The sequence below is a fragment of the Carassius carassius genome, chromosome 6 (assembly GCF_963082965.1).
Source record: "Carassius carassius chromosome 6, fCarCar2.1, whole genome shotgun sequence".
Taxonomy (NCBI): domain Eukaryota; kingdom Metazoa; phylum Chordata; class Actinopteri; order Cypriniformes; family Cyprinidae; genus Carassius; species Carassius carassius.
The window spans coordinates 31,689,634-31,708,550 of record NC_081760.1 but is presented as its reverse complement, the minus strand read 5'-3'; the positions used below and the strand labels follow the sequence as shown (position 1 = coordinate 31,708,550).

The 18,917-nt window shown below is 35.4% G+C and overlaps 1 protein-coding gene across 4 annotated transcripts in view; it reads left to right on the top strand.

The window, feature by feature from the left end:
• Positions 1–18,917, top strand: part of LOC132142643 (glutamate receptor ionotropic, NMDA 2B-like) — a 109,183-nt gene that overhangs the window by 78,598 nt on the left and 11,668 nt on the right. For all 4 annotated transcript variants that reach the window (XM_059552655.1, XM_059552653.1, XM_059552657.1 and 1 more), the window contains exons 7-12: positions 13,056–13,170; positions 13,426–13,634; positions 14,619–14,790; positions 16,387–16,540; positions 16,637–16,762; positions 17,200–17,429. In XM_059552655.1, the coding sequence (XP_059408638.1) occupies positions 13,056–13,170; positions 13,426–13,634; positions 14,619–14,790; positions 16,387–16,540; positions 16,637–16,762; positions 17,200–17,429 (1,006 nt within the window). The remainder of the gene's footprint in view (positions 1–13,055; positions 13,171–13,425; positions 13,635–14,618; positions 14,791–16,386; positions 16,541–16,636; positions 16,763–17,199; positions 17,430–18,917) is intronic.

Below are 18,917 nucleotides of genomic sequence, written 5' to 3'. Positions count from 1 at the left end.
TAAATATAATGCATAAAATCTTCCTTTTATATATGTGACCCTGGACCACAAAACCAGTTAAAGTTCTTAAGTCGCTGGGTTATATTTGTAGATATACAAAAATACATTGTAGGAGTCAAAATTATTAATTTTTATTTTATGCCCAAAATCTTTAGAATATTAAGTATAGATCATGTTCCATGAAGATATTTGGTAAATTTCCTACTATAGTAATATGCATTGATAAGAACTTCATTTGGAGAACTTTAAAAGCAAATTTCGATTTTTGTTTTTGTACCCTCAGATTCCAGATTTTAGGTGTATCTCTGCAAAATATTGTCCTAACAGTCTTATTTATTCAGCTTTCAGATGATGTATAAATCTCAGTTTTGAAAAAATTGACCCTTATGACTGGTTTTGTCCTCCAGGGTCACTTATATTGTACATAATTTGTGGATTAATTTCAGTGTGTCATTTATATTAATGATCACAAATGTGAATGTTATATATAATTAATTACCTAATATGCCACAGGATAAATCAAATAAGACAATTACCAAGCAAAAATATAAAACAATTAATTATTTAAAGATTTATAATCCATTTAAAGGGAAAAAATTCCCCCCTTAAAATGCAATCAAAAGTGGTCACAGGAGATGCATTTGAAAGGCAGGGGTATCTGATGATCCGTCTCATCTGGCCGTTTGTGATGGATCCTAAAACCAAGTGTAAAGAGAGTCCTAGATTGAGTAACATTCTATTATAGCTGTTCTGTAGCTGTAACACCTCCTGGAGAAAGAATGAGTGAGAGTGACAAATGGACAACAAAAGAGAAAAGAGAGTACATTATTGGTAATGTGGGTCAGCTGTAGCTTCTCGCTGAAGCGTCTGGCACAGAGCACCTTTCACTTTTCTTTCCCCATTATGTCTCCTCTGACATTCAGCCCGCGCCCACGTGTCTGCACTAGCCCGGCTGTTATTTTCATCTGGAAACATAAATATCCATCATAATAAAAAAGTGAGCTTTTAATATGAACTGTTCTGTTCTCTCTTGTACTGTTTTTTGACATTTAGTATTGAGGGGCATTGATTCCTAAGTATTAATTAGCGTTTAGGCTCGGTCATACTCTCTTTTAGCCAGTCATTTGATCTGCTGGTGAGGAGTTAATTGAATGCTGGAGGCAGAGCAGGATTAGGAAGCCGAATGGAACAACAGTAGGAGCCTAGCCTCTACCTCCCCTCCCTCCCTCCCTCTCTCTCTCTCTCTCTCTCTTCTGCGTCTAGTTTTCCCTCTTTCTTTCTTTCTGTCTGCCTGTCCCCTCCCTTGATTAGCATATGCAAACATGGAAGAGGAGGATAATCATAACACTTTGGGGTTTTTGCTCATTGATCCAGGGAACGTTTAGCATAATCTTTGCAATTTTTCCACAAACATTGTTGACATCACAGCAATCATTACCTGCGTCAATTAAATCTATTACCTAATCAAACTGGATACCATTACACACATTCACCTTCAGTCGCCTAGACTCAATAATTATGGGCTCTCTAATTCATATTTTAATGTAATAAAGTTTAAACCCCAAAGAGACAATCTTGTAATGCAACAGTAAACAATTAAAATCTACCTCTCATCCAGATTTAATATGAACAGTTGTGGCACACGTATGCTGGGTTCCCTCTGTGTATTCTTCATGTGCCAATTTCAGCTGAACAGACGTCAGACTCACCTTTCCGCTTGTCTAGTGGAGGCTGTTCTAGTTGTGTACTGTATACTGTAGCCCATCGCAGGTTTTACATTATCAGGCCCAAGACAACGAAATTTTAAATGATGTATAATTTAATTAATCTTGAACACAAAGAAAATTACATTCACATTTTAACTTATAGATGGTTCACCCCAAATATTTTGTCATATTTGCTCACCATCCATCAAGTTGCTCCAAAACTATATGAGCAAACCTGTATATAAATCTTTTCACAACATATTTTTATACACAATATTAAGCAGCACAGCTGTTTTAAACATAATAATAGCTACTTGAGCAGCAAAGCAGCATATCAGAATGATTTCTGAAGGATCATGTGACACTGAAGACTGGAGTAATGATGCTCATAATTCAGCTTGCCTGTCATCACAGGAATAAACGTGATAGCAACTAGAAAACATGTGGTAATAATATTTCACAATTTATTTATGATCAAATAAATGCAGACTTGAGCCTTGAGGCTTCTTTCAAAAACATAAAAATCTTACCCACCCTAAACATTTCAAGGTAGTGTATTTTCAGTGTTTATAGCATTGAGCATTACTGCTCTCCCCTACACTTTCTTCATTCATCTCTGTTCTTTTAAGGTTTCTTCCTGTTTACTTGGGTCTGATTAGTTTTCTCGACTGAAGATTCTTTCTCATTTTCTTTTTGAACCCTTATTTTGTACAGTCTGTGTAAAGTGTTGCAGGGGTGGTGAGCAGTAAAACGTTCAACAGGCCTCCGATCGCTTAATTCTTAAACACTTTAAAATATTCAATGCTAATTTTGGAAGTTGTTTTCCGAGGCATGCATTTAAAAAAAGCTTTTAATTCCAGCGCTTAGCTTAGAAACGAACCAGTCAATATCACACTGCATACAAATGCGCCATGCTCATTAATAAAACACTATAGTTAAGGTTTGATTTAAATGTGGAGTTAAACATTTATCATGTTTCTAGAACTGCATTTAGCCTGGAGAGCATGTTATGAAGACGTATCGTTGTGTTATTGCAATAAGATTTGTTTGGTTAGATAATTAAGTAATTAAGTGAAAAACAACAACGACGCTTTTATGTTATTTGTGAATGGTGGATTTACAACAATTACCCAGCAGGCAGAGTATCTGGTAGAATAAGGTGGTTGTGTAATTAGGTGGATGTGTTAGGCTAGCCTTTAGAGTCGCTGAAGTGGATTTTTGAATTGACTGAGGAGAAGATAAGGACACTTAATATCTTATGAACACTGGAGAACACACAAAAAAGATGGAAAAGAAGAAGAAAAAGTAGGCTAAGTACAAAATGGAGAAAATTGTTATGTTTAGAGTCCTCTGGGAGTGCAGGTTCCTGCAGTGAACACCTGGGACCTCACATATGCATGCTCACGCACACACAGGGAGTTTTTGAATGACAGCGTTATGAGGTGGGCTGAATGAGAAGCACCGGACCCTGTAACCCCTGGAGGACTCTAATGATCCGTTTCCACCATAATGGAGACGATTTAAATGGCATTCCAAAATTCTATATTATCATTCTGGAACACCCACCATGCTCTGCGGTGGATATGTCAGCGATGATGGAGGGCTTTTCAAATGGATGGGTCATGATCGGTGATGGTTAAGGGCCTGAGACAGCCTCAAGGGGTTCCTCTGAAGGTCAGCTGAAGGTTTTGGCATGGTTTCAGAAGATTAGATGAGATTCATGTATCCTATAAAGGTTGAGAGCATGGTTAAATGAGGCTACATGTACTTATGTTGGATAAATTGATTGCAAAGGACATGTGCGAGTTATTCTTGAGACAACCCCCCCCCACACCAGATTTTATACGGGTCATGCTTGAATTGTAATGATTAATTTAATCAATTGAATGGGTCTTTTGTTCTGAATCTTGATTTTTGCTGTTGCTGTCTGATCATATTTGCAATATGTCCACATAAAATATCATTCGCTTATGGATTTCCTAAAACCCTTTAGCATTTTTTCATCCTACTGATTTCCAAGTAAACATTTTTAAAAAAGATTCAGCCTTTGATGACTGTCAAATATTTTGTATTTTAAAAAAAGATAACATTTGGTAATGACATTGAAAGTTTCTGAATTAAAAGAAAATAAAGTAAAATATTCCAAATTACTAAAATCTAAATTAAAAAAAAACTTTATAATATACTGATAAACCTCTTTAAATACACAGGTGGCAAGAAAGCGACTTTTTGAATCAATTCAAATTCAAATACAAATAGAATAATAATAATAGAGGTTCACAGGGTCTCACACACACACACACACACACACACACGTTTGTTTTTGTGAAAAGATGGGACATCCCATAGGCGTAATGGTTTTTATACTGTAGAAACTGTATATTCTATGGCCCTACACCAACCCTACACCTAACCCTAACCCTCACAGGAAACTTTGTGCATTTATACTCTCTCAAAAAAAAAAACTCATTCTGTATGATTTATAAGCGTTTTGAAAAATGGGGACATGGGTTATGTCCTCATAAGCCACCCTCTTCTTGTGATACCTGTGTCATACCCATGTCATTATACAGAGTTGTGTCCTGAAATGTCACAAAAACAAGAGCACACACACACACACACACACACACACACACACACACACACACACACACACACACACACACACACACACACACACACCCAAAATCATGGTAACAACTGATGAGAAAAAACTAACAATAACCAATTAACAAGTCTTTACCGTAGCATTTGTACAGCCTTTTAACTGTTAAAATTGCATAAATATAAAATGTGTACATTTAGACAATAACTTTATAAAAAATATTTTTACTTATTTTAATGTTAGAAATGTCTACTTTCTAAAATGTGTATGTATTTATTTACTTATTTAATATTACTATATATTTTGTTTCTTTTTGTATTGACTTGCTCTTAAACCTACTTTATATATAGTCTCCCCAATCTTGAAAATATGAATGTGAATGTGTCTAAGTTTGTTGCTGTGTGTGTGTGTGTGTGTGTGTGTGTGTGTGTGTGTGTGTGTGTGTGTGTGTACTATGTATGTGTTTTACCTCGCATGTGTGATTGTGTGGCTTGTCTCTCTGATGCTTTGACTCCTCTGAGGTGCTCAAGGCTTGCGAAGCTGCCAAGCTTTTATCCTCCACTTCAGTTACTTGTAGCCCCTCGGGCTGCCTTTCTCAGGATCACTGGGTGGCCAGTAGACCTGACACCCAGAAAGTTTAATAAGGTGGTTTTGGAAGCTTTTATTATGCTTTTGGACATTGCTGAAAGACGCTGACAATAACTGTTCAGAAGCAGGTCAAGATATCAGTTGTACACTCGTCGTGTACATTCAATCCTGCATTCTTTCTTTCTACAATTCTTTCTCTGTCTATCTCGCTATTTTCTGCTCACTGTCGCACACTTTGTTTCTGTCTCCATTTATTGTTTGCTTTCTCATACTTTAAGAATACAAAATATAATCCCCAAAGGTGTGTTTGTGTGCCTTTACACAGAGAGAAAGTGTGTGTCTATGTTTCAGTGTGTGTTTTAGGTCTATTTATTAGAGTGTGTTAGTGTTGGTGCTGTATTGCTGTGTTACAAGGCCCACAGGCTTCCCTGGGGAAGGGGTTTGATCATTACATGGTGTCCTGTGTAGGTAAAGGTAATTAATCTCTGGTTCACCGAGGAGCCTTTAACTTGCTTTAATTAAAAATGCATACATAAACACACACACCCACACTCTTAAAAATACGTATACACACTTCCCCAGCCCACATCCACTATCATGTTTATATCGCACCGTGGGTGGCTCTAAATTTAGGGTACGAGACCAAAGTATGATTCGATCTGTGTTCGATCTGAAATCCTGTTTAGTTGAACTCATATCATGACGTCATAATTCCTCATGCGTTATAAATCCTCTGCAGATTATTGTCGCCCCGTGTTGTTGATGCATTAAAATAATTCAGTGCTGGTGGGCAAACATTGTAATTACTTCCAGACTCATAACAGCCATGACTCCTTCCCTCCAGACCAGTGACGTGAGGTGGTCTTCAGAAATGAGAAGACAAAGCACCCTTTTGGCGGGACTTTTAATCAGATGTATTGTAAATTCATGCTACATTTGATGTTTATGAAGTTGAAGGCAAATGAAACACAATTTACCTGACATTATCAACAAACTAGTGCTATAATATATTTTTGTTTGTTTATATCAAAGGCATAATCCACCAAATATCTTAACTTCTGTCATTATTTACTCACCCTCAAGTTGTTCCAAATCTGTAAGAATTTCATTCAACTGTTTACCACAAAAATAGATGTTTTAAAGAATATTGGTTAATAAACAGTTGGCGGTAGACACTGACTTTCATAGTATGGGAAATATATATATATACTGTGGAAGTCAGTGGCTGCCATCAACTGTTTGGTTACCAACATTCTTTAAAACATCTTCTTTTGTGTTCAACAGAAGATGGAAACCTAACAGTTTGGAACAAGTGGAGGGTGAGTAAATGATGACAGAAGTTTCATTTTTGAGGTGAACTATCCCTTTAAATGGACAGTTTACCCACGAATAAACAGTCACCTTGTTTAGCAACTTATATTTCAAACACTCTCCATATAAATTATTTTATGTTTCAGAGTAAATGGTCACAGAATCTTAATAATTCCTTAATAAACATAATGTTTATTAAAACCAAGTCACATCAAGTCTCATTAAAATGTGTGGACGCTTTTTGTATTACTTCAAAAGCAATTTTATAGATATAAAGTAAAAAGCATATTTTATGTGTCATTTGTTATTATTAATAGTCAGATTATTTTCAGACCATTAGTCAGCTAATCCTCTATAAACACAGTCGCTGTCATGAAGGTTGCCGACACAGAGGTGCAGTTTTAAATTAACTGAGCTGAGTGCTAACGGCTTACCCACAGATCATTTAAAGTAATTTCAAGTTCATTTCAATTCGGACGTGGTGTGACCAGAAGTGGTGATGTCGAGGGTAGTTGTTTACTGTATAATTAGTCCATCCAGTTCCAACAGTTTGACCCTGCCTGGCCAATTTGCAGACCATTTGTGAACAACATGAGCGAGTGTTATCCCAATGACTGAGTAATCAGCCAATCATATCACACATTTCAAATTCTTCTGTCCAATCACATCACATCTTCCATACATCATTTACTTTAAACTGAAGATCATATGTTCACCCTTATGTAATTTGTATGACCTTTTTCATGTAAAAAGCTGTTTTTTTTTCCAATATATAAAAAAATCTAGCTGTTAAATTCAGATGCAGATTTGCTGTTGAATTCAAATTCATATTTGAAGCTGGGTCCACCTACATATTAAAGAAAAAGAATTACCACTAGCTCTTCTTTTATTTATGTAAAGAACAACATTTTTTGGTCGGTCATGCCTTCTCTTGCCCAGTGAAACAAGTGATCTCTGCGAAACCAATATGTGCAAGACACCCGTGGGCTCAGGGGAGACAAAAGACACACTGCCTCCTGAATATTTATCCACTGATGTCACTGTTGGACAGTGTTGCCTTTTTAAAATGAATTGTTAAAGCACTATTGTACTATTCACATTTCCAAGTGAATATTTTTGAGAAAGAGTTTGCTACCTTGCATTGGTATTTTAGTATTATTTCATTATTATTATTATTTAGTATAGTATTTATTGATATTTTGAACTAGCTTTTATATATACAATCCTCACCCTCCCTCAAGATTTTGATGGTTGTTAAAGCTGTTCCCTGTTGACCCCGAGAGGCTGTTTACAGCCTTGACAAGTATCATGAAATGGCACAGTATCAAGCCAGGAGATGATATGTCAGGTCCAAAATGAAATATGAATGGAAACCCTTGAATGTGAGATCAAGTAATTTATGGATCCTTGAACGGCTATGCTTTTAAATGGGAGTATGATAATCCTGAAGATGAGCTTTCTAATGTCAGATCAATGCTAGAACTGAAAAATGATGGATACGATAAATTTGGTTGGCTGTCATGTCCAATATCGATCTGTTTGTATTTATAGCAACAGATAAATACGTCTCTGCTGCATCATGCATCTAACTGTAAGTACAAAAGATGCTGCCTCTCTCTCCATGTCTCTTCCTCTCTTTCTCCCTCACTAAATCGGTGAGATTACTATTCCCATGGCAACACAGCAGATTGCTTGGTGATTGCTATGGTTGTGGGCACCATGGTAACGCATTTTATATGCTCGTGGGTCTCTCTCTCCCTCTCTCTTTCTCACACATGCTCTCATACGTTCATTCTATCTGTTTGCAGTTTTAGCCCCATAGTACCCTACTAATACCTATCAGAAACATGTGGACTTACCATGGTAGGTTTGCCATCTTTCATGGGTTACAGAATTAAAAAAAAAAAGTTTTATAGACTGCATGGTTTATAAGAGAAAGTGGGGTAAATACTTGACATTCAGAAAGTGGGGTCATTAATATACTATTTGGTGACACTATAAATTTTATTTATTTACCTATTATTTTTTGCAAGTTAACTTCCAATTTTTTTATTTGTGCGAGTTCACGTTGTTGTTGTTTTTTCTATTCAATATATATTTATATATATATATATATGACTGACACATGTTGCATAGGTGAGTAATGGGGAGGGGGTTTTATAAAACTGAATGTAATGTTTTGTCCATTTAAGATAAAAAGAATAAAGAGTATAAATAAAAAATAAATATGGATTTATGTTAACTGTTGCACTGTGAATTGCTGTGTGTTCTATATTGCTTGTGTGATTGTAAATGCTAATAAAAGTGTCTTAAATAATCACATAATACTTTGATGTGTTATCCTTATTGTTATTAAAATTGTCCTAGTGATAAAGTATCTATATGAGCTGTTAAATTTTAAGTAAAATTTCATTAAAATATAACGAAAATTAAGTCCATAAATTGATCCCATGATGGGAACCCCTAACTGGTTCTATATAGAACCTTTTCTTGTGAGTGTAGTGTTAATATAACGAAAATTTAGGTAACACTTTAGAATAGGTAACACTTGTTAACTAATTACTACGACATTTCTCTCAATAAATTCTTAATTTGCTGCTTATTAATAGTTATTAAGGTAGTTGTTAGGTTTAGGTATTGGGTAAGATTAGGGATGTAGAATAAGGTCAAGTAGAAGAAGGCATTGATATGTTCTTAATTAGCACTAATACATGGCTAGTATTCTAGTAATATGCATGCTAATAAGCAACTAACAGGTGTTACCTATTCTAAAGTGTTACCAAAAAATCTTTATTAAAAAGTCTTATCGATACTTTATATATACCATGCTAACAAAGATATCCTGGTGTTTAAATACATGTCCAAAACCTTTTGTAAGTTGTGTTTTATCATGATCATGGGCCATGTTTGACTAGTTAGAATGATTTATTTAGCCCCTGCTGGTGGTTGCTGTAACTACACCATTAAGTTGGCATACAGTGTATTTTTCCATTGATAGCTATTCAAAATTAGCTATGATTATATTGCATTCCAGGTAAATCTGAAGTAAATTGAAAAAATAAATAAATAAATTAAAGGACCAAATACTGAGCCATGAGGGACTCCAGGCTTGAGGGACAGTAAATTAGTTTTTTTTTTTTTTTTGCTAACTTGATCTGTATGATCTGTTCACGTAGCAAATAAACCAGTAAATTTATAAGCTATTCAGAAGTAGCTGTGTTTTCTGACTAAATTGCAAGTATTTGATGTGAAGGGCCCAGTGTTGTCATTTTCATGCACCTTCCAAGCACTCATGAGAAAAATATCAGAATTCAAGTCACATGCTATACTTTTGGAGGCTCCTGTGCCAGACGAGTGAATGCCATTGATATGCTAACGATTAGCTTTCTCCAGATGTTATAGACCTACTCCCAGAAACCCATTTTTTTATGTTAGCTTCTATATGTATAGATGTACAGCATTGCTTTACAGTCTTTCTCCACTGTATTGTACATACATGAGGCATATTCACTATTTATTTGGTCATTCTGCTCTCTAGCCTCTCTGCATATTTCTCTTTCATTCTCTCTTGTTTAGAGCAGATATTTATTTCTTGTGTGGTGAGTCTTTTCATGAGGCCTATTGTTGTCATGGCAACAACAGCCCACAGATGGAGGCAAGAGAGCGAGGAGTGCACCAGAGAGTTTTCACTGGCTCTGACACAAAACTTGTTGACACACATACATGATAATCATGCTATGATGAAAATCTGTGCGCGTATCAGCACTCAAGGGCACAAACACACACCTGACTACAGACTGATTTGCAGTCACTGTCTAAATTAGGTCAGTTCTTCTACGTCATAAATTTTACACCCAGATGGAAGAAAAGGGAAACGACTTGTGCATGCGATTCTGTTTCATGAAGCTTTATTGCCGATGTGCTTTATTACTGTGGGGATATTTATGTTCTGTGTTTGACACAGTAGGGTGAATTAATGGAAAAGTGTCTCCATCTAAGCACCTTTCCTTATTTATCTATTGGGAACACTGGGGCTGGTTGTCGTACAAAATATTGGTCAAGGTATGAAAATCAATTTCTGAACATCTTGGCAACAGAAAAGCTTTGAACATTTCCACTATCATTGCCAAGGAAAAACAGATACAGTTCATATCGCAAATTTATTATAAAATAACAATTCATGAAATAGCAAAAGTGTAAAAGTCAATGTACAAAATTATCAATGTACACACACACACACACACACACACAAACACAAACACAGATATCTGGCCGGAGCAGATATGTAAGTGTCTAAATCATATGTACAGTTCCATTGAATATAAATGTGTTTTAACAATGCTTATGAACCGAATGAACAAAGGAAACTATGTTAAAATAACAGCATAAATGACGACCTTGAAATAAGAGCGCAAGGTTTATCTAAAAATCAGATGCATGAAAGTTGCGTTCGTAAATTATCGATTACAAATAATTGATTATTGTCCAGCAGTGTATTTGATTTCTTACAGCTAACTAAAAGTAATAAAAAAGAGAATTCCTTGTATAAACATTTAAAAAAAAAAAAAAATAATTATCATAATATATAGGCTACATACATAAAATGATTTTATTTGACATTTCTGTCACTTCTGAAATGATGGCTATGCCCCTGGTGTGACAAAATGTTAGCTTATACATAATACTCTTAAAGCTCTTTTTTAAAATCTTGGCTTACATACATTTTTATGTATGCCATGTCGCATCATTAAACTAGCATTTAACAATGGATAAAAGTTTTTTCTTTTTTTTTCTAACTTAATGGTCCTCTAACCATAAATGCTACTGTAATTTCAACCCGACTAAGCATTTAAAAAATTAAGTAGAAGCATTTAAATAATCCTGTGAATGTACTTAAAGAATGCAGAATCGAATCGGTATAATCGAATCAAATTTAATTGTGAATCGAATCATTCTAAATTTGCAAAAATCGTTCTTGAATCGAATCGAAACCTATGAATCGTGAATCGAATCGAAGCCTTCCCAAAGATTCACAGTCCTATTGCTTTTATTTATTCATCAAACAGCTATAATAAAAATATGGCTCAAACTTTAGTTTGGGGACCAATTCCACATTTCACTAACTATTAACTACTAACGCCTCACTACAATCTTGATTTGCGCCTTATTAATAGTCAGTAAGGTATTTGTTTAGTTATTGTGTAGTATTAAGGAATCTAGAATATGGTCATGCAGTATAAGGCATTAATATGTGCTTTATAAGTAATAATAAACAGCCAATATGCATGTTAATAAGCAACTTGTTAATAGTGAGAATTGGACCCTAAACAAAATATGCTGCCAAATATGATATTGAAATTTTTGTTCGGAGGAAACCAAAAATCACTGCTAGAAAAAAAGACATTTGTGTAATATATTGCTCTAATTGCTACTCACCGTAGTCTCCCATAACATGTATTTTATAATGTTACTGATGGGTTTTATTATAGTCTTTGTCTTTATATTTATATTCATATATTATAAATCTACATTTCTTTTTCATCTTATTATGAATTCATATGTACATATCATGTATATGCCAAATGCTGGAACTGTGGCCAAGAATACTAATAAATCGAGTGTTAAGTTAGATCTCAAGGGCAATAAGAAGACCAACACAATATAAGAATGCTAAAACATTGCTGATGCAGTTCAGATGTCTAAGTGCTAGATGAGGTCAGTAAAGATGAGTCACTAGACTCAGACAGTCCATTAAGTACTGCCCAAATTTATCTGTGGAGTAGGTTAGTGACATGAAAGAGGTTAATTACAACAGAGGTTAATTACAACTCGACCGAAAGTATTTTGTATGAACTTGAAGGGGTTATTTGACAAAATTTGGTGGGCCAGTGAGGAGGAGGAATCAAATTTACAATCTGATTAGATAGCAATGCAGGGGGGTCTGATGTAAATACTGAGGATCAAATACTGAGCCATGAGGCACTCCGGGGTTGAGGACCAGTAAATGAGGCTTTTTTTTTTGCTAACTTTGTATGATCTGCTCACTCAGTAAATAAACAATTTAATTAGATATCGCTGTCCACACTGAAATAAACAGTTTGTGGCTGAACATGTCAAAAACTATCTAAGGCAATGTAGTCAAGATGCTCTGGTTCTTAAGGTTGCGTGACAAGGATTAAGTCCTAAGTGAGGGAGGTGAAGTATGCTGTTTTTTAAAAAAAACTTGACATTTGGATGAAACTATTCATCATGCAGTGCTTGCTGTCTCATCTACAGCATCCCTTCCAAGCAAATACAAAGCCAAAGGGTTTCGAGATGCAGCAAACTGGTTTATAATTATAATATTGAAAAATGCTACACATTAACAGCAACTTTTTACTAAAAGCTAGGATATCAGTTATCAAATCGGATATGTAATATCACTCTGTAATAAATGTTTTTCCCTGGATTATTATATTTCATTGGGTTCATGAGTATTATATGTTATTACCAGCTCCTCAAGAGTCTCCAGCTGGGTGGATTTAAAAGTCCTAATGGTAGTTGTGTGACCAGGAGGCTGCCAGATTCACATTTGCCATTGTGAATATAATTTGCTATAGCCTCTAGCGACCAACCTGCTTTCCTGCATTATAAATGTGTGTGGACATGTGCAGATAGTGTGCAGGAACCCATATACTAGGTACACCAGAAAGCCTTGTAAAATGCTGACATTGAGGGATCCTGTAAATTGCTTCGATTCGTTCTGAAAATATTTATGCTATACAGGTTTAAGTGAGGAAGGTGCCTTTGTGTTAATAATCACCAAATGTGTTTGGTCTGATGTATTCACTCTGTTTTCTCTTCAGGTACCTCATGAATGTGACATTTGAAGGGCGCAACCTCTCCTTCAGTGAGGATGGTTTTCAGATGCACCCAAAGTTGGTTATTATACTGTTAAATAAGGAGAGGCAGTATGAAAGGGTGGGTAATTTTCCTCATTTCTCTATTTTGCTTCTTAATTTCTCTTAACTCATGACTGTGCAGTTCCCTGATGTAATTATCAACCTTCATTTACTCTATATCTCTCTTTATCTTAATTCAAGATTTCAGCCATCCTCAAATTTAGTCTGCTCTAATCCAATCGCAGCCACTTCAACCTCAACACCCTCTCATTATCTCACTCATTATCCTTCTTTCATATTCTGCTCTCATCTTGCCCTCTTTACACTTTCGCAGGTCGGTAAATGGGAGAATGGGTCTCTGTCAATGAAGTACCACGTGTGGCCTCGGTTTGAGCTCTACTCGGATGCTGGGGAGCGGGAGGATGACCACCTGTCTATTGTTACACTGGAGGAGGCTCCATTTGTTATTGTGGAGGATGTTGACCCCCTCAGTGGCACCTGCATGAGGAATACAGTGCCGTGCAGAAAACAGCTCAAAATCCAGTGAGAATCCAATAGGAATAGATATGATATTCAGTGCAAATATTCAGAGAAAGTGCTGCAGTTTGGCGCAAAATTCAGATTCGTCTCCGATTTCACAGCAGATGTTACAAGTTGTATACTGAAAATGTTGTCTAAATCACAGATGAATACAGTGAGGTCCAAAAAATTGGACAATGAAAATATTTAAACATGGAAATAAACAGAAGGTTGTAGGATTTGTAAAAGTCCAAATACCAAGTGACCAAATAGACCAAATTAGAAAAGTGAAAAATTGTTTTTTTTTCGGTGGTCTCAGGCATACATCACTGTCTGTATTTTTATGAAGATTTTCTTAACCATATACAAGATGGATAGAGCTACATAGGTAAAATATCTTAAATCTGCTATCTAAAATCAGTCATTGCATGAGATCAATATGAGATCAGTCATTAATCTTGACTGCCAAAATGCAGATTTGTCTCATGAGAGCTCTATGTACAGATCCTCCATTTTTTCAAGTTCAAGGTGTTCTGTCAGGTCTAGATTTTATCATATAGTCAGAAAGTGTGGTGTATACAGTATTGCACTATTAATGTAGAACAGATTTATTTATGGATTAAACTGGTTCCTCATGTCTCTTTTTAATACTGATTATAAAATATCTGTTAAATTAGTGTTAAATTCATTTAGCATTCTTGTAATAAATTATTGCTAAAACACTCATTTATTATTAGAAATGATCTGGGATTAATGTAAATTTTGACAAATTTAAGTCTTTGGCTCCAGTGTAGTCAATGCAATAGTCAGTGCAGTGTTCATTAGTCATTTTGATGTTATGTTGACTCATTGATTGATTTTTTTCAGATGCAGATTTATTAGGAAATGGTATTTTGATTAAGGATTGATGAACAGCTAAGGCAAAATTTGTTAAACACTGTCTTCAGTATTTAGAAAAATGACTTCCTGTGTGCTCACATTAATCTTCTGAACTTTTCCTATTTCTAGAAATCAGACAAGAGATTCAGGGATCTACATTAAACGCTGTTGCAAGGGCTTCTGTATAGACATCCTCAAAAAGATTGCCAAGACTGTAAAATTCACCTACGATCTCTACCTGGTGACCAATGGGAAGCATGGCAAAAAGATCAACGGCACATGGAATGGCATGGTTGGAGATGTTAGTTTTCAAAATTCTTCTAGTAAAAAACCTCTTGTTCTCATCAAACAGGGGTTGAATAGGTTGTTTCTCATTCAAGAGCTTGCTGGATCAGACACTTTTGTTCTTCCTGTTTTACCATTCCCTGCATATGATGGATGGGAGGAGCATATTCAACTATATATGATATACTACCGGTATTATAGTGTTTGTTAATATTTTGAATTTATTTATTTTATTAAGTTTAAGTTTTAGTAATTTTGTTGTTTTTTTTTTGTAATTTTTAAATGTCTATATAGATTTATTAACTTATTTCATTTTATTTATTTATTCGTATGTGTGTGTTTGTGTGTGTGTGTGTGTGTGTGTGTTTCTTAATTTATATTTTATTTCAGTTAATTTTCATTTATTTTAGTTTTAGTTAACGACAATAACCCTTCATGCATCAGTGTACAGTACAGTAACCACTAGGACAGTTCTGGAACATCTATAGATTTTGATTATATATATATATATATATATATATATATATAAATGAAATTCTGAAAAGTATCTCTCATGACAAGAACAGATGAAAGAAAGAGGAAATGTGAGCAAGTGAGTTTGCACAAGCCCAAGGGAAAATACAGCTGGTGCATTAATTCCGATGAGAAATAATATGAGTTACAGGATCATATGGAAATCCACAGTTGAAATGAATGTTATGCAGTTCCCTTTCGGTCCTAGTCATAGGAATACTCTGAGAACTGCACCACATTTGGAGCCACAGACTCATGGTAGCTTGCTTTATTTTTACTTAATGTCTTTACGAGATCTAATGCTCCAAGACATGCTCGTGTTCAGAGATAGATGATATAACGCAACATATAATCAAGCAAATATGCAAAATATAGTCTCATATTTTAAAAAAGCAGAGAAAGAAAATAGGATATAGAATAGCACTACTCGACATGCAGCCCACAGGGCATTCTTGTGGCCCGCCTGTTTTTAGAGATTCTGCTAGATACCGTGGTAAATCCACAGTGCAATTTTTGACACCAAGCAGAAATCTATAACAAACTGTGCCACAGATGAGTGCTTACAGTACAGCTTCATTGATTATAATGGAAGTGATTTAGGTTGATACATGGTTGTGTAAGTGTATAACACTCAGTAGCCTTTCTGATTTAACAGAGGCACTATAAAATTAGGAGTGCAGCCCTCGAGGCTAAAGAGATCCGGCTTTGTGGCCCCTTGAGTCAGCCTGATGTAGACAAAGCCTTCCTGTAGCATACATTCACCTTATTAACTCTGTTTTGGCCCATTTTCCTAAATCACCAGAGGCCCCTTATATGTAACTCTTAATATACCTGAACAAGTGATGGGTTTGGGAAACGGTGATTAGGGAAAGGTTGAAAAGAAGTTGAAATGGCTATTAAAAGCTACTGCGCCCACTGTAGGAAGTAACCTGATTTCTGCCTTCCTTGGTCTCACAGTCTTGGTTTTCTCATTCAATAGTTCCCATTTTCTATGTCATTCACCCTTTTCTTCTTATACTGTTGATTTTTTTCCCCCTCTGTTGCGGCATGCCTAGACTAGTCCAGGTTCGGTATAACTGCCCTTTTACCTCATGTCTAGGTGGTGTTGAAGAATGCCCACATGGCAGTGGGGTCCCTGACCATTAATGAAGAGAGGTCAGAGGTCATTGACTTCTCTGTGCCCTTCATAGAGACTGGGATTAGTGTCATGGTCTCTCGTAGCAATGGCACAGTGTCGCCTTCTGCCTTTTTAGGTTAGTACTAAATACACACTGTAATGGCATTCAAGATTAAATTCTAAATTCAAGTGTGCTCTTAATTTCTTTTTTCCCTTCTTTTTTTGCACTCAGAGCCCTTCAGCGCTGATGTCTGGGTAATGATGTTCGTTATGCTGTTGATAGTTTCAGCCGTGGCTGTCTTCGTTTTTGAGTACTTCAGTCCTGTTGGCTATAATCGCTGCTTGGCTGATGGACGAGGTGCACACAGACACACACACACAAATCTAAAGCCCTTATATATAACACCAGCATACAGTTTGTATATCTAGTTTTATGTCTTCATTTTCTAGCCATCTAAAAATTGCTAATAATTATAGTCATTAAATGTATATATATATATATATATATATATATATATATATATATATATATATATATATATATATATATATAACCTCCTCTTTTAGTTTTTGGACATTATATCCACATTTCTGTGCTGTATTGGTTGGTTTCAGCAATCCACTGCTTGTCTGAATATTATTGATTCTTTTGACTAAAATCAAAACTGAATAGTTAATTTATGGCTACTTATTATGGATTTTCTCCCTCTGCCCATTTACTCCTATCTTATTCCTATTAAATTATAAAGTAATAACTCTCTATTTCAATTTCTCTACCTCTTTACACACCATCAGAGCCTGGCGGTCCTTCCTTCACTATTGGAAAAGCTATTTGGCTACTTTGGGGTTTGGTCTTCAATAACTCTGTGCCTGTGCAGAACCCCAAAGGCACTACTAGCAAGATCATGGTCTCGGTGTGGGCCTTCTTCGCTGTGATTTTCCTGGCCAGCTACACTGCCAACCTGGCTGCATTTATGATTCAAGAGGAATATGTGGACCAGGTGACGGGTCTGAGTGATAAAAAGGTAACAGGGTTTATTGGTCAAATTTAACAGCATGTGCTGTTATTAAAAATATAGTACTTATTGATCTCATTTATCCTACTGTCAAAAAAATTTGATCTATTCTACCTCCAGAACATAAAAAGCTGTTTTTTTCCCCCAAAGGCTGCCTTGAACTGAACGTGACTTGAATTGATACCACAGACACTACTTTATCCTTGGTGTTAAACAGCTAAGGTTAATTTGCACAGACTAGCCAATAAATTATTAAATATTGAAGGTGCACTGTGTAATTTGTTTTGATGTTATAAAATGTTCTTCTGTTCTTTAATGTGCAAATGCAGCTATGTGTAAGCCAACTTACTACTTTATGGTTTTAACATTGAATAATTTTTGTTCATAAGTGAATTCATGCATGCTTACACTGCACAGTTTTGCATATGACATCCTAATATTACTGTTTATGATCCTCTGATGACTGATGACATATTTGGGCAAACACATGCTGACTGGTTTTGTGGTAATTATGATTATACTTTTTTTTTCCATGTCATCTTTGCGTATAAACAAACAAAAAAAAAAGGGCTAATGTGAATTAGCCAACCGTTATGAAACAGAAAATAAGGTTTGACTAAGGGTGCTGTAGCTTCTTTAATAATTATTGTGGTTAGATTTTGTTTTTTACTCCAAGTCATCCTTTACTTTTTATGTCTAGCGCAGCTTGGAGTGTGTAGAGAACATAGTCTGTGTGTTTACACTGGAAATAGTTCTATTATGAATGGTGGGGAAAAAAAAGATCTGACACCTCTCCTCACACTTTGTCCCTTGAGTGTTCATCGACAATGTGGACATCGCTGAGTTATATATGTGTCTATATATATATATATATATATATATATATATGAACCGAACTGTCTTCTGCGAAGTTCTCCTTGAAGTCCCTCCTGCACCTGAACGAACAAATACAAATCGCAGTTTGAACAAACAAAAAGATGTGAAAAAGCCCAATTCAGTACCGCAGAGAAAGGCGTCTCAAAACACTTGAACACCGAATTTGCTTATTTTTACTCTTGTGTCGACAAATACACACAAAATATGTCAAAATATCCAACTTGGAAATTATGCTCGAAAAAACTGTCAGTTATTTCTTAAGTGAAAGTAAACAGTTGAGGAAAAAAATAGGATGTGTATTATATTGGATGCGTTCATCGTCTCTTAAAGTGACCGCGCCTAATTTAGCTACTGGCTGCTGTAATGTTAATCCAAGAAAATGAAAATGAAAATCACTCACTGCTCTTGTCTGAATTACTTCGTAGTTTTAACAGTCAAACTAAAAATTATTCAGACACCAGATATAATGTTTGATATATATAGCAAAACTGTAATAATGTGAGAAATGTTGAAGGTGTCTGAATAAATGTAGGTTTGATTGTCTATTTAATTTTTACATTGAAGACTATCCAGTGCTATTTTACATTTAATTATTTGGTTTCTGTACCTTGACACCTACAA